Here is a 13,039-nt window from a genome sequence, read left to right on the forward strand (position 1 = left end):
ACAGCTTGGAGGAAGCGGGATCAGTCTTTGGTTGCTTATATTACGTCAACACTCTCTCAAGAAGTGTTGGTTACTCTTTCAGATGATTGCACTGCGGCGGATCTGTGGAGTAAGCTGTCTCAGACATACTCTTAGATATCAGAAGCCCGCGTTATGTACTTAAAAAATGAATTTCAAAGTTTGAAGAAAGGCTCCATGACAGTCATGGAATACATAAGCCGCTTGAAGAGTATTACTGATCAATTGGTTGTTGTTGGAAGTGCTATTACAGATAAAGATAAAGTTCAACAACTTCTAAATGGATTGGGTCCTGATTTTGACATGTTCACCACAGCTTTATCATGCCTTCCTCACTTGCCCACTTTTGACGACCTCCAAGTGAAACTTCTCCAGCATGAGATGATTATGAAGCAAAGGGCAGAAGGAAATGAATCAGCTCGTCCTTATTCAGTTTTAGCCATGGACACTTCTGTTGGTTTTGGACGAGGGAATGGCGGGCATCAAGGAGGCAGAGGCCGCGGACGTTTTGGGCAGGGAGGACGTGGTATCTTGCCTACACCTATTATTTCAGGGATTTTTAATACAGGAAATCAGAGGAGAGTGCCCACTTGTTTCTTATGTAACAAAAAAGGACATGTGAAAGCTGATTGTTGGTTTAATCTACAGAACAGAGGAAAAATAAACAAAATTGAGAATAAATCAGCTACCACTGTGGACACAAAAGTGCCATCCACAGATGTGCAACAACTTTTGTTATCAGCATTGTCTCAGATGACGATCAAGCAAAATGAACAAGGCGAATGGTATGTTGATTCAGGTGCCGCCACACATGTTACGGGTAATGCGGGTAAGTTATCTCACTTATTGCCTTATTTTGAAAAAGGTAGTATAGTTACGGGAGATGGAACTTATCACTCCATTAGTCATACTGGCAGTGCACATATTCCTATGTCAAAGTCCTCACTTCACTTGTCCAATGTCCTTCTTGCTCCTAATATTAAAAAGAACATTGTTTCTGTAGCTAAACTTGTTGACGATATGAATTCTTCCGTCGAATTTACTCCCTCTTCTGTTTATGTTAAGGATCTACGAACGAAGGAGACGTTCACTAAGGGGGAGCGACAAGAAAACATGTGGGTCTTCAAGGAGATCCCTTCAGTGTCTTCGTCTTCAGTTCCAGTTCTCCAGTTGAAGTCGTCCAAGCATCCTTCAGTGTCTTCACCTTCAGAGTCTTTGTTTTCCCCTTCATTGGAAGTTTTTAATTTATCTCATTGTAATAAGTCAGATATTTGGCATAGTCGTTTAGGACATTGTAGTTGGGGTTTCGTTGAAAATCTTGTATATGATGGTCTCCTTCCAGAGTCTAGTTTATGTTCAATTTTTTATAATAATAATAAATGTTCTTCATGCGAACTCTGCAAAAGTCATGTTCTTCCTTTTCATATTATAAATAAAAGAGCTTCAAAGCCATTTGAAATTATTTGTTCTGATGTTTGGGGACCCGCACCTATTCTTTCTCTTTCTGGCAGTCGTTACTATGTTATCTTTATTGATTCTTATTCCCGTTATACTTGGATATATTTCTTAAAACACAAGCATGAAGTTTTTCAAATATTTCGGGAATTCCATTATGGTCAAAACCAAGTTTGCTTGTAATATTGTGCATTTTCAATGTGATGGTGGAGGAGAGTATTCATCGAACGAGTTTATTGCCTTTCTTCGGGATAAAGGAATAAGTCGACAGGTTTCTTGCCCTCATACACCTCAACAAAATGGGGTTGCGGAGAGGAAACACAGGCATATTGTAGAGAGCGCGATGAGCATGTTACATGATAGCAATGTGCTCGTTAGTCTCTGGACAGAAGTTTTTCACACATCTGTTCATATCATAAATCGTCTTCCTATGGCACTTTTGGATCGGAAATCTCCCTATTATACTTTATTCGGGCAACATCCCTCTTATGATGAGCTGCGTGTTTTTGGTTGTGTATGTTATATACATGTTGATTCATCTCTGCGAAATAAGTTTCAGGACAAGGTTGTCCAGTGCAGATTTGTTGGGTATGCAGATGAATACAAAGGTTATCGATGCTATGATCCTACTACAAAACGTATTAGGACCTCCAGAAATGTTGTTTTTGACGAACGAAACTTTCAGGTCAATGATTCTGCAGCGTTGCCATCTCGAGAATTAGAAGTATATGATCCATGGATGAGCGCAGATCTTTTTGCTAATACAGGAGAAACATGTCAGCCAAATTGTCCTTCCTTCGGCTTGAGTAGGGAGTTGAATGACTCACAGATGCATGTTGAATTATCTCTAGTTGAGTCTCCAGTTGAGCCAACCCCAGTAGAACGCTTCTCTGGGCAGATATACACTAGACGGGACAAAAGTACAGAGCCGAGGAATGTGGAAAGCATCGCCAAGGATCCGGCTCAAAGGCCGTCACGCATTAAGCATCCTATTCAACGATGGGTGAGTTATGAGACCTTTTCCCTTGATTTCCAGTTGTTTATGTCTCAGCTCACAAAACAGAATGAACCCACTTGTTTTAATCAGCTCTTTAATCCCGCCATTGGACTGAAGCTATGAATGAAGAAATGGAAGCTCTTCATGAATGCCAGACTTGGAAAATAGTCCCTCGGCCAGAAAGAAAGAATGTAGTTGGCTCAAAATGGGTTTATAAAACAAAGTATACGCCTGAAGGAAGCATTGACAGATATAAGGCACGACTTGTTGCTCGTGGATTCACACAACAACATGGTAAGACTACGATGAAACTTTTAGTCCGGTAGTCAAAATGGGTACTATTTGTGTCATCATATCCCTAGCAGTCGATCAAGGTTGGAGCTTTAGCCAGATGGATGTTAAAAATGCATTTTTGCATGGAACTTTAAAGGAAGAAGTGTATATGGAGCAACCTCCTGGTTATGCCGAGAAGGATCCTACTGCCTGGGTGTGCAAACTAAGAAAATCTCTGTATGGGTTGAAACAGGCGTCCCGTTCCTGGTTTGAAAGTTTCTCTATGCAAATTCAGAGTTATGGTTTTAGAAGATGCTCTCTGGATCACTCACTCTTTATTTACCAAAAGGCAGACATTGTTATACTTCTTCTTATATATGTTGATGACATTGTGATCACTGGGAGTTCAGATAATCATGTGCAAGACGTGAAGCAGTTTTTAATGAAAACTTTCAAGATGAAAGATTTAGGGGAGTTGAGGTACTTTCTTGGTGTGGAAGTTGACAGACAACAAGACACATTGACACTCATGCAACAAAAATACACTTTTGACCTTCTGGAAAGAGCCGGGATGACGAATTGCAAACCGGTCAGTACTCCTAGTGTATTACATCAAAGGCTGACCTCTGAAGATGGTCATCTTTGTGTCAACCCTACAACGTATAGAAGTCTCGTGGGGATGTTATAGTACTTGACATTTACCAGACCTGATATAGTTTATGTTGTCAATCAAGTATCTCAGTTTATGCATGCTCCAACGGAGGGTCATATGGAAGCTGTGAAGCGCATTCTACGCTATTTAAAAGGAACTATAGGAGAGACTTGTTTATCGCAAGAACGATAATCTGCATAGAGGACATGAACTCATCACTTATACAGACGCAGATTGGGCAGGGGATCTAGATGAGAGACGATCTGTCTCTGGATATTGTGTATATATTGGACACAAATATTGGACACAATTTAGTGTCCTGGAGCAGCAGAAAACAAAAGGCAGTGGCACGATCGAGTACAAAGGCTGAATACAGATCGATGGTTGCAGGCACGGCAGAAGTCACATGGATTAGACACTTATTGAGTGATCTTGGGGAGACAATTATTCGATCTTTTCTTCTATGTGACAATCAAAGCGCAATAAACATTGCATGTAATCCTATCCAGCATAGCAGAACGAAGCACATTGAGATTGATCAACATTTCATACGGCAGAAAGTCGAGATAAAGGAGATAGAACTACGTCATGTTCAAACAGAAGATCAAGTGGCAGACCTGTTTACCAAGGGGTTAACAGGACGTCAATTTTGGCTATTAAAGAGCAAGTTGTACATGCTCCAAAATCACGTACAACTTGAGGGAGGGTGTTAAAATATCACTTGCGTATCGATCTGGATCCAGATCCATACGCATGGTATGTTTAATGAACACATGCTGAATATTACTTATTAATGGCATCCTTGTAATATCTCTGATATTACAAGGATCATTGTATACCTGTTTAATTTATAAAAGGATTAGGGCTTGGAGGTCGAGTAACATAGAGCCGCCCCAGCCATTGATTATTTCTCTCTCTCTCTCTCTCTCTCTCTCTCTCTCTCTCTCTCTCTCTCTCCCTGTTTACTGTGGAAACTGTACCAGATATCAAATCTGATATTATGTTCATCAAATCCACTCATATTTTCCAAAAAAGTTATATTTCTTGAAACATATAGTTTATCATTTTGAATATCATAACACCTAAATCCCTTTTGCGTTTTCGAATACCCAAAGAATGCACAAGGGATGGCTTTGGGAGATAATTTATTATTTTTGTCAGTGAGGACAAAATATTTACAACCAAAAATTCTTAATATGTTGTAGTCGAGTTCTTTTTTGTGTAGAGTTTCAAAAAGAGATATTTGATTCAAATTTTTTGATGGAAAACGATTTATGAGATAAACCGATGCAAGGGCCGCTTCGACCCAAAATCTTTTTGGTATGTTTTGAGAAATAAGTAAGGTCCTAGTGGTTTAAATTATATGTCTATGTTTTCGTTCGGCCAAGCCATTTTGTTGAAGTGTTTTAGGGCACGATCTTTGATGGATAATCCCATTGTTTTGAATATAACTTTTGAACTCATTTAAGAGGTATTCTCCTCAGGAATCGGTACTAAGAATTTATAATTTATCATTGAAGTGATTTTGTATCATCATATGATAGGCCTTAAAGGTTGAAAAAACTTCATGTTTATGTTTAAGAAAATATATCCAAAAATATCTTGAATAATCATCAACATAAATAACATAATAGGAAAAACCTCTCTTGGATACAACGGGTGCCGGTCCCCATACATACAACAACAACTACGCCTTCATCCCAAAACAATTGGGTTCGGCGATATGAACCAAAAAAAGAAAATCATTATGGGTCTTCCACATGAATCCTTCTCCTCCAATCATTTCTATCCAATGTCATGTCCTCGGTGAGGTTCAAAGCATTCATATCCTTTCCTATCATCTCCATCCAAGTCTTATTAGGCCTACCCCGACCTCTTTTAACTAATATATTTTCCCATTTCTCCATCCTTCTAACTGGAGCATCATCCGAATGCAAAATTTCAAATGGTGTAGCTGAAAATATGGTTATTTGTCCAAAATGTAAGCTTCTCATCTTCCCAAGAATACAATCATTACAATTGAAGTTGTCTTTACATAAATTTTTAACAAAATGTAGGTAAGAAAGCTTAACAATATTTCGGTGCCCAAGGCACTTATGCCAAACATTTATATCTTTATGTTGGGCAACATTCTAAAAAGAGTGTTTTGGAATTTAGAAAAACTCCATATAATATAGATCTTTTTCCTAGAGCCTTCCACAATCAACTTCTCGGACCGGCGATCCTGTATCCAACATTTATTTTATGAGAATTTGATATCACACCCATGATCCGAAGGTTGAGAGACGAAAAGCAAATTTAAATTTAACTTTGAAATAAATCTAACTTTAGGGATAAAAAACCTTGTTTTTCAAAATCTCCAATTCCTTTGATTTCAAGAGAAGCACCATCCGCAGTAGAGACAAAGGAAGATGATAATTTTTTTGTGTATTTAGAAAGAGCAAAAAAAAATTGAGTCATATGGAAGGATGCACCCGAATTCAAAAGCCAAAAAGTCTTACCAGGAGGAGAGAATGTTGACATGGTGGCCCCGAAAACCGATCCCTTGAGTAGAGGTTGAAGAGCTTCCATGATTTGATTTAGAGATAAAGTAGCATTGTTGGAAGTTGATGGTCCCTCCTCTTTGGATGATTGGAACGTTGAAGACATAGCCACCATCTTTTTCCACTTTGAACATACCGGTTTAATATGGCTCGGATCTTTACAAAAATGACATGATTTTGCTATAGTCTCTTCTACCATATTGCCCGTCATTTTCTCTTCCTCCTTGATTTTTATTGAAATAGGGGGGTCAATATGTTTTTACATTATTCACCGATCTAGAAACGGCATAGGCTCCCTCATCTTCTTATTTAGAAGGAACCGCCAACATAGTTTGATTGGTTTTATTCATTCCTAATCTAGTTTTTTCTCCACTCAATTTAGTAAGCACATCTTCAAGAGGTGGAGAAGAGAAAGAAAACAAAAGAGAGGATCTAGTTTGCTCTGAAAAAGTAATCATCTTCTAGTTGTTTATGTCTTAACTCAATCGCCTTTCCGCTCCATTTGGGTTCTTGAAGAGCAAGTTCATCCCAAATGGTAGATAATTCGGCAAAGTATTCTCTAACAGAGATTTCCCCTTGTTGGAGAGTTAATGCGTTCTTTTGAAGATAATACTTGTGGGATAAGTCTCTTGAAGTATACATTCTCTCAAGGTATTCCCATACTTGAAAAGCTTTCTTGAATTTTAATATATTTGCATTTATCCTTGTTTCAACGGTAGAGAAAAACCACGAAAGAATCTTGTAGTTCTTCATTTCCCATTCTTCATGCCTTTTGTTGTACTCTTCAAAGGCTTTTTCTCTCTCTTCACCATCAAGAACCTTAATTTCACCCTTTTCAAGGATGGTGATTTTAGGTTCGGGTTTGGGAATGGTGCCTTTGACATATCCCCAAAAGCCTTTCCTCTTAATATGACCCTCCATGTTGTCGGCCCAAACATGGTAGTTGGATCCATTCAATTTAAAACCAAGGGAAAAATTAGAGTCCTTTTCTCCCATAGAGACAATTAAGAGAGAGAGAGAAAGTCTTTTAAAAAAAAAAAGAGTGAGAAACTAACCACTAAGGATCTCCTTTGAACTTTTCTCACCAAACAAATAGGAGAAATGATGGGCATGTTCTTCGAGGCAGCCTTCAAGAATAGCACAAACACCGAGCTCTCCTTCTTTATAAACATGGCTTTGATACCATGTGAAAATATCTCAAAAAAGAGATAAAGTGCACTACGCACAACACCACAAAGAGGTATGTGCACAAAAGCACAAGAACACTTAGAATAAATGTACACAAAGGTACAATAGAGAAACGCAAATGCATGAAGGCATATAAAAAATAGAGAATCTTTATTTGAGAAAAATGGAGGACATAAGCTCCAAGAAGTAGGGAGTTACAAAGGGGGATCTCCCCTATTTATAAACTAACAAAGGAGCCTTGGAGGGGCTCCACTAGTCGTTGGGCCCCTCCAACTGTTAGAATTCTAACCGTTGGAGGGGCCCAACGACTAGTGTTGAGCGCCCCTCCAAGTTGACTTAAGTCAACAAAAAGAAAAGGAAAAGAAAATAAAAAAGAAAAGAAGAAAAGACAAAAATAAAAAATGCATTACAACATATACATAATTATGAATATGCATAAAAAGAGAAATGATTATAATACCCTTGCGGGTTTTACAGGAATAGAGAGAAACACATATATTTATATATATATAAAGATAGATACATATACATATATCATATATATATATATATATATATATATATATATATCTTTATATATATATATATAAGAGAGATATAGTTTAACAAGTTGTCAAAGGATATTCTCAGGAGTAAGGAGTAGATTATGAAGAATCATTTGCTCTTGTTGCTAGGATGACAACCGTTAGAATCCTTGTTGCTATTTCAGCTGTTAAAATTTTGAATATATTTCAAATGGATGTCAAGAATGTTTTTTTAAATGGCAATCTTAATGAGGAAGTATATATGGATGTTCCACCCGGGTTGATGGTTTCTAAAGGCACGGTACTTAGATTAAAAAAAACTTTGTATGGGCTCAAACAAGCACCCAAAGCCTGGTTTGACATATTTCACAATGTTATTACTAGATATGGTTTCAAACCATGTTATACTGACACGGCTTTGTTTGTCAAGAATTCTTCTTCTATATGTTGATGATATGCTGATTACAAGGAGTGACAAAGAAGAAATTTAAAAAGTAAAACAGTTTTTGAAAAACACTTTTGAAATGACTCATCTTGGTTTTCTAACATACTTTCTTAGAATAGAAGTGTCATATTCTACCAGAGGATATATATTGTCACAAACAAAGTTTGCTTTAGACATCATTGACAGGTTAGGATTGTCAGATGACAAAGTTGTTGATACTCCAAAGATTGTCGGAACGAAGATGTGAGCTGATGATGGGGTTCCTTTGGATAATCCAACTCCCTTCAGACAACCGGTTGGATCTCTTATGTGTCTAAGTATTACAATACCTGATATAGCTCATGTTATCCACGTGGCCAGTCAGTTTCAGCATGCGCCCACATCAACTCAAATGATGCAGTCACGAGAATCATCAAATACATTAAATGCACCATCAATAAGGGAGTTTTTCTATCCTCTTCTTCCTCATTAGATCTCATTACTTATTCAGATGTTGATTGGGGAGGGGATCCGAACGACAGGTGTTCAACAACTAGTTTCTGTGTATTTTTAAGAGAATCCTTGATTTCGTGGAAGTGTGAAAAGCAACAAAAAGTGTCGTTGTCATCCACAGAAGCTGAGTATAGAACAATGGCCACTACTATCATGGAGATTGTGTGGCTCAAACAACTGATTTCAGATATGGGAGTTCATCTTCAGAATCCTACAAGATTATGTTGTGATAACAAGAGTTCCATATACATAGCTCAGAATCACATGTTTCATGAACAGACTAAGCATATAGAAATGGACTGCGACTTTGTTCGTGAAGAGTACTTAAAGAAGACTATTGATCTTCCCTATGTGACATCAGAATATCAACTTGTTGATTTCTTCACCATGGCTCTGTGTTCACCAAGGTTCAACTTCCTTCTTAACAAACTTTCGGTGATTGCACCATAAGTTTGAGGAAGAGTGTTAGAAATTCATGTCTTGTATATATGTATATGCTTGATTGCATATGTATATATATATAGATGGTTTCTTTATTGTAATTTTTATTTTTTAGTTTTCTTTCTTTTCATTTTAATTTTTTTCTTTTTGACCTGTTGACTAGCTGTTGGGAGGCTGGCCTAACGGCTAACCAGCCTCCTCTTGTGTATAAATATTGGGGTAATGTCCCGTTGTATTTCACGTTTTAGTGAGGATTCCTCTTAATAAAAAGCTGATATTTTTTATGTGTGCCTTGGTGCATTTTGTGATATTTATGTGTCATACTGCACTTTGTAAGTGATTATTCTTATCAAGTCCTTAGTAGACTTGATTGTCACCAATATTTGAGTGCTTCTCTACAGATTTCGGATTGAAGGTATGGAATTTTGGATACAGGACCAAATAAATAAACTCGATGAAGAGCTCATTGACAGTGAAAAAACAAGGACAAGAGTTTTTTCAATGCAGATCAGGCTACTATAGGGTTCCTGGTGACGCCATGCGGGTTCTCCGTGATAATTATGTCTCATCCCCTTAGCCAAATTAGCTCTTAATACAAGATCATGCGCACGAATTTCATTGCTCTAATGTGGCGAGAGTACCTATTCTCGCTTTCTGCTCACCACAAGTGCCAACGGCTTCCGGTTCATCTTTTGCTCTTTCAAATCCTCTCTTTTTTATATACTATATCGTCCACTTCTATAGTGTAGGCCTCCCTCTCGCCTTGTGATCATAGGAGAAAAAGGGAAGGCATGGAGAGAACCACCGAGAGCGAATATGCTAGGAAGAAAAAAGGCGCATGAAGGGATAAAGAAGCATCTATCGGATCTGATCAGGCCTACAACTTCGACGAGCCGACTAGCATCCCTTTCCACAACTGTGCACTTATCGAACAAAGAAGATATATATATATGTGTGTGTGTGTGTGTGTGTGTGTGTGTGTGGTAATGATAAGGTGCTCCCGAAGTAACTACTCCCACCTAATAGAAACTTTAGATTTTCAAATTTCTTAAACTTTCTTCGTTGATCCTACAGATATGATCTATAAGCATTATTTAGAAGAAAACAAGTTCTAGATCATGTGATTATAACATACATGTGTGTTTTTTAAGACATTTAAAAATCAACGGCTCACAATGTATGAAAATTTTATGACTTAAAAGATCATATTTTTGTCCAAAAAACATTTTCCAAAGCATGACTCCTATCAAATAAACTATGTTGAGTACATCCATAAGGTTTAATTGAGAAGATACAACCTACAACCATGATTTCTAGTATGTGGGAGTAGGTGCTCCCGGAGCACCGCAGCATTTTATATATATATATATATATATATATATATATATATATATATATATATATATATATATATATATATATATATATATATATATATATATATATGGAGAGAGAGTCACTAGAACATGAGAACTGGAAATATGAGAACAAATGTGTGAACCACGATTTTCATGGATTTTTTGTTCTTTTCTCTTGAATCTAACCATACAGATGTGATCTACATGCTTGGTTTTATAAGAACCCGCTCTTGAATCATCCGATTTTGATGCATAAACAAGATTTTTTTTAAGGCTTTAAAATCAATGGCTCAGAATCTTTAATCAAGCATTCAAAAATCACATTTTTTCATCAAAAATAGAAGATCCAATGGTTGATTCCTAGCAAATTCACCATGCCAAGCACATCCACATGGTTGGATTTGCAAAAAAAAGTGTTGTAAATGCCCATATTTCTAGTTCTCATATTCTAGTGACTATATATATATATATATATATAGAGAGAGAGAGAGAGAGACTACACACGTTAGTACTGTATCCATTAGTAGAAAACCATTCATTTTTTAGCATTTTCTTGATCTGTTGTAGATCAAGCCCTGCAGATATGATCCTGATGCAGAGCAGGATGGACCCAGGTCCAAACAGTCTGACCTAGGCAGTGGACCCGATTTGCATGAAGGGATTGAGGATCGGACCCATGCAGTGGATCCGATCCAGAATGCGGTACCGAGATGTGAGGAAGTGGTTCCCTTGCGTACCTACTCCAGACGAGTACGAGGCACTCCGACCCGGACGACCCAGATCCGGCAAGAAGAAGACCCAGATCCCGTCCCAGGTCCATGACTGGACCCGCAACCCGGATCCGCCAGCTGATTATTTAAAACCCTCTCCTAGGGTTTCATAAAGGCACATAAGATTGAATCTTGAGCAGCCGCTTGTTTTCTTTTCAGCACTGTTACTTTTCCCTTTTGCATATTTCCTTTACATTGTTATTCCACTTACTGTTCAGTCACTATTCGTTGTTCCTTGGATTTACTGTTACAATCTAATAAAAAGCAAGGCCCACCGATTATTGGTGGGGTGTTCTTTCTCATTCCTGCGTATCACACCATCAGGAAGGAACAGCCTTCCCTTTCAGCCGACGGTGCTTTCACAGCAGACACCTCCACTGCATCAGATCCACATGGTTTGTTTATAAAAGAATGTCTTTTGGATAATCCGATTGTATTGCATATGCAGGTTTTTTAAAAGCTTTGGATATCAACGGTCTACAATGCATCAAAAGTTCACATGAAAAAGTCATGATTTTGATCAAAACCACTCAATCCAAAGTGCAACTCCTAATAAGCGAACCATGTTGAACACATCACTGGGGTCAGATTAGTCGGACAAATCTTACATCTATGACTTTTTGCCAAAGAGTATGATACAACTGGATGTGCCAAATATATGTACATAACCCGCATTCGTCATAGCCTAAGTCTATAAAAGTGAGTAGTCTATCTAAAAAGCTCTGCTTAGAAAGGCCCACCTAACTAATTTGAATTAACCAAGCGAACAAAGCTCAACATTTCTACACCTTTCCAGGGAAATGTTCAAACTTCATTCAAATCTAAGAAAATCAATACAATCCACTAATCACATACTCTTTGCGGCATATAAGTCCAAAAGACAATACTAAAGTCAATAATGTCTACATCATAATTTTCTCCACACTAAAAACTAAGAATTGCAAAAAATGACCACACACATGATTTTTAACAACGTGAACACAAATCACTAGCCTTAGATAGTAGTAGCAGCAGCAGGAGGAGGAGGAGGAGGAGGAGGAGTAATAGTAGTCATGGCAATCAAATTTTCAGACTTCATCATTAAGTTTTCCAGGAACCCATTTCGTTTCACATATTTTTTTAATCGAAAACCAACGGAAATTTTTAGTGTGGCGAATGACATCAACAATTAAATTGTGGCTCCTAATTTAATAACAGTAATAGCAGCAGCAGCAAGAGAAAAACCGAAACGCGCCAAGAAAAGCAACAAGAGTGATCGTTACCGCATAGTCCTCCTGGGTAAGACGGCGAGCTATCAACAAGTTCAGGAGAAACGAGAGAAGCCTCGACAGAACCTGCGACGCTGAAACGGCAAAAGAATGATAGTAACTAAACAAGAAGGAAAGGCGCGCTTCTGCCACCAAACGAGGGATTTTAGCGCGATTCGTGAGGTGGAATTGGGAAGGAGAGGGGGAGGTGGGTACCGATGAGATAGAAAAAGGTGTGTGTGAGGCTGAAGGCCCTGCGTTCACCAGCGACGCTTTCATTCGCCATCTCTTCGACCGAATCCGGTTGTACCGTGAGATCGAATCCTGGTGAAATTTTTAGCGTTTGGTTTGGTTGAGAGAGAGAGAGACGTCCCTTTGTTGCGCTGTTAAGAAACCCACAATGAAGTCGAACCGGAGAAAGACGAACGATGTTGAGCGCTGTCACAAATATACGCGGATGCAGGAGGCGACGCGTGTTCGACTCGCAGGACTCTATTTAGAAAATAGGACTCGAGAAAACACAGAATTTTTTAAATTTTTATTCAGTGAAAACTGATTTTGTATATTTTAATTTTAAAAAATTTATTTTTATTGAAATAAAATTTAAAACATTAAAAGTATTGAAATGATGGTTGT

General features: G+C 38.0%; 1 protein-coding gene across 7 annotated transcripts in view; it reads right to left on the reverse strand.

Moving 5' to 3' along the window:
• LOC149842560 (uncharacterized) overlaps positions 1 to 12,814 on the reverse strand; it is a 98,820-nt gene extending 86,006 nt beyond the window's left edge. For 4 of the 7 annotated variants that reach the window (XR_016430790.1, XR_016430789.1, XM_089999282.1 and 1 more), the window contains exons 1-2: positions 12,620 to 12,808; positions 12,419 to 12,498 (exon numbers count right to left, since the gene is read on the reverse strand). Coding sequence is in view for 2 of the 7 variants with exons in the window: in XM_089999282.1 (XP_089855408.1) it covers positions 12,419 to 12,498; positions 12,620 to 12,689 (150 nt within the window). In the remaining 5 variants the exon portion in view is untranslated. Of the gene's footprint in view, positions 1 to 12,418; positions 12,499 to 12,619 lie in introns of all 7 variants that reach the window. The other 3 variants (XR_016430793.1, XR_016430791.1, XR_016430792.1) reach the window with 1 other exon arrangement.
• Positions 12,815 to 13,039: the final 225 nt, after the last annotated feature.

This window comes from Nuphar pumila, chromosome 3 (assembly GCF_984573655.1).
Source record: "Nuphar pumila chromosome 3, dmNupPumi1.hap1.1, whole genome shotgun sequence".
Taxonomy (NCBI): Eukaryota; Viridiplantae; Streptophyta; class Magnoliopsida; order Nymphaeales; family Nymphaeaceae; genus Nuphar; species Nuphar pumila.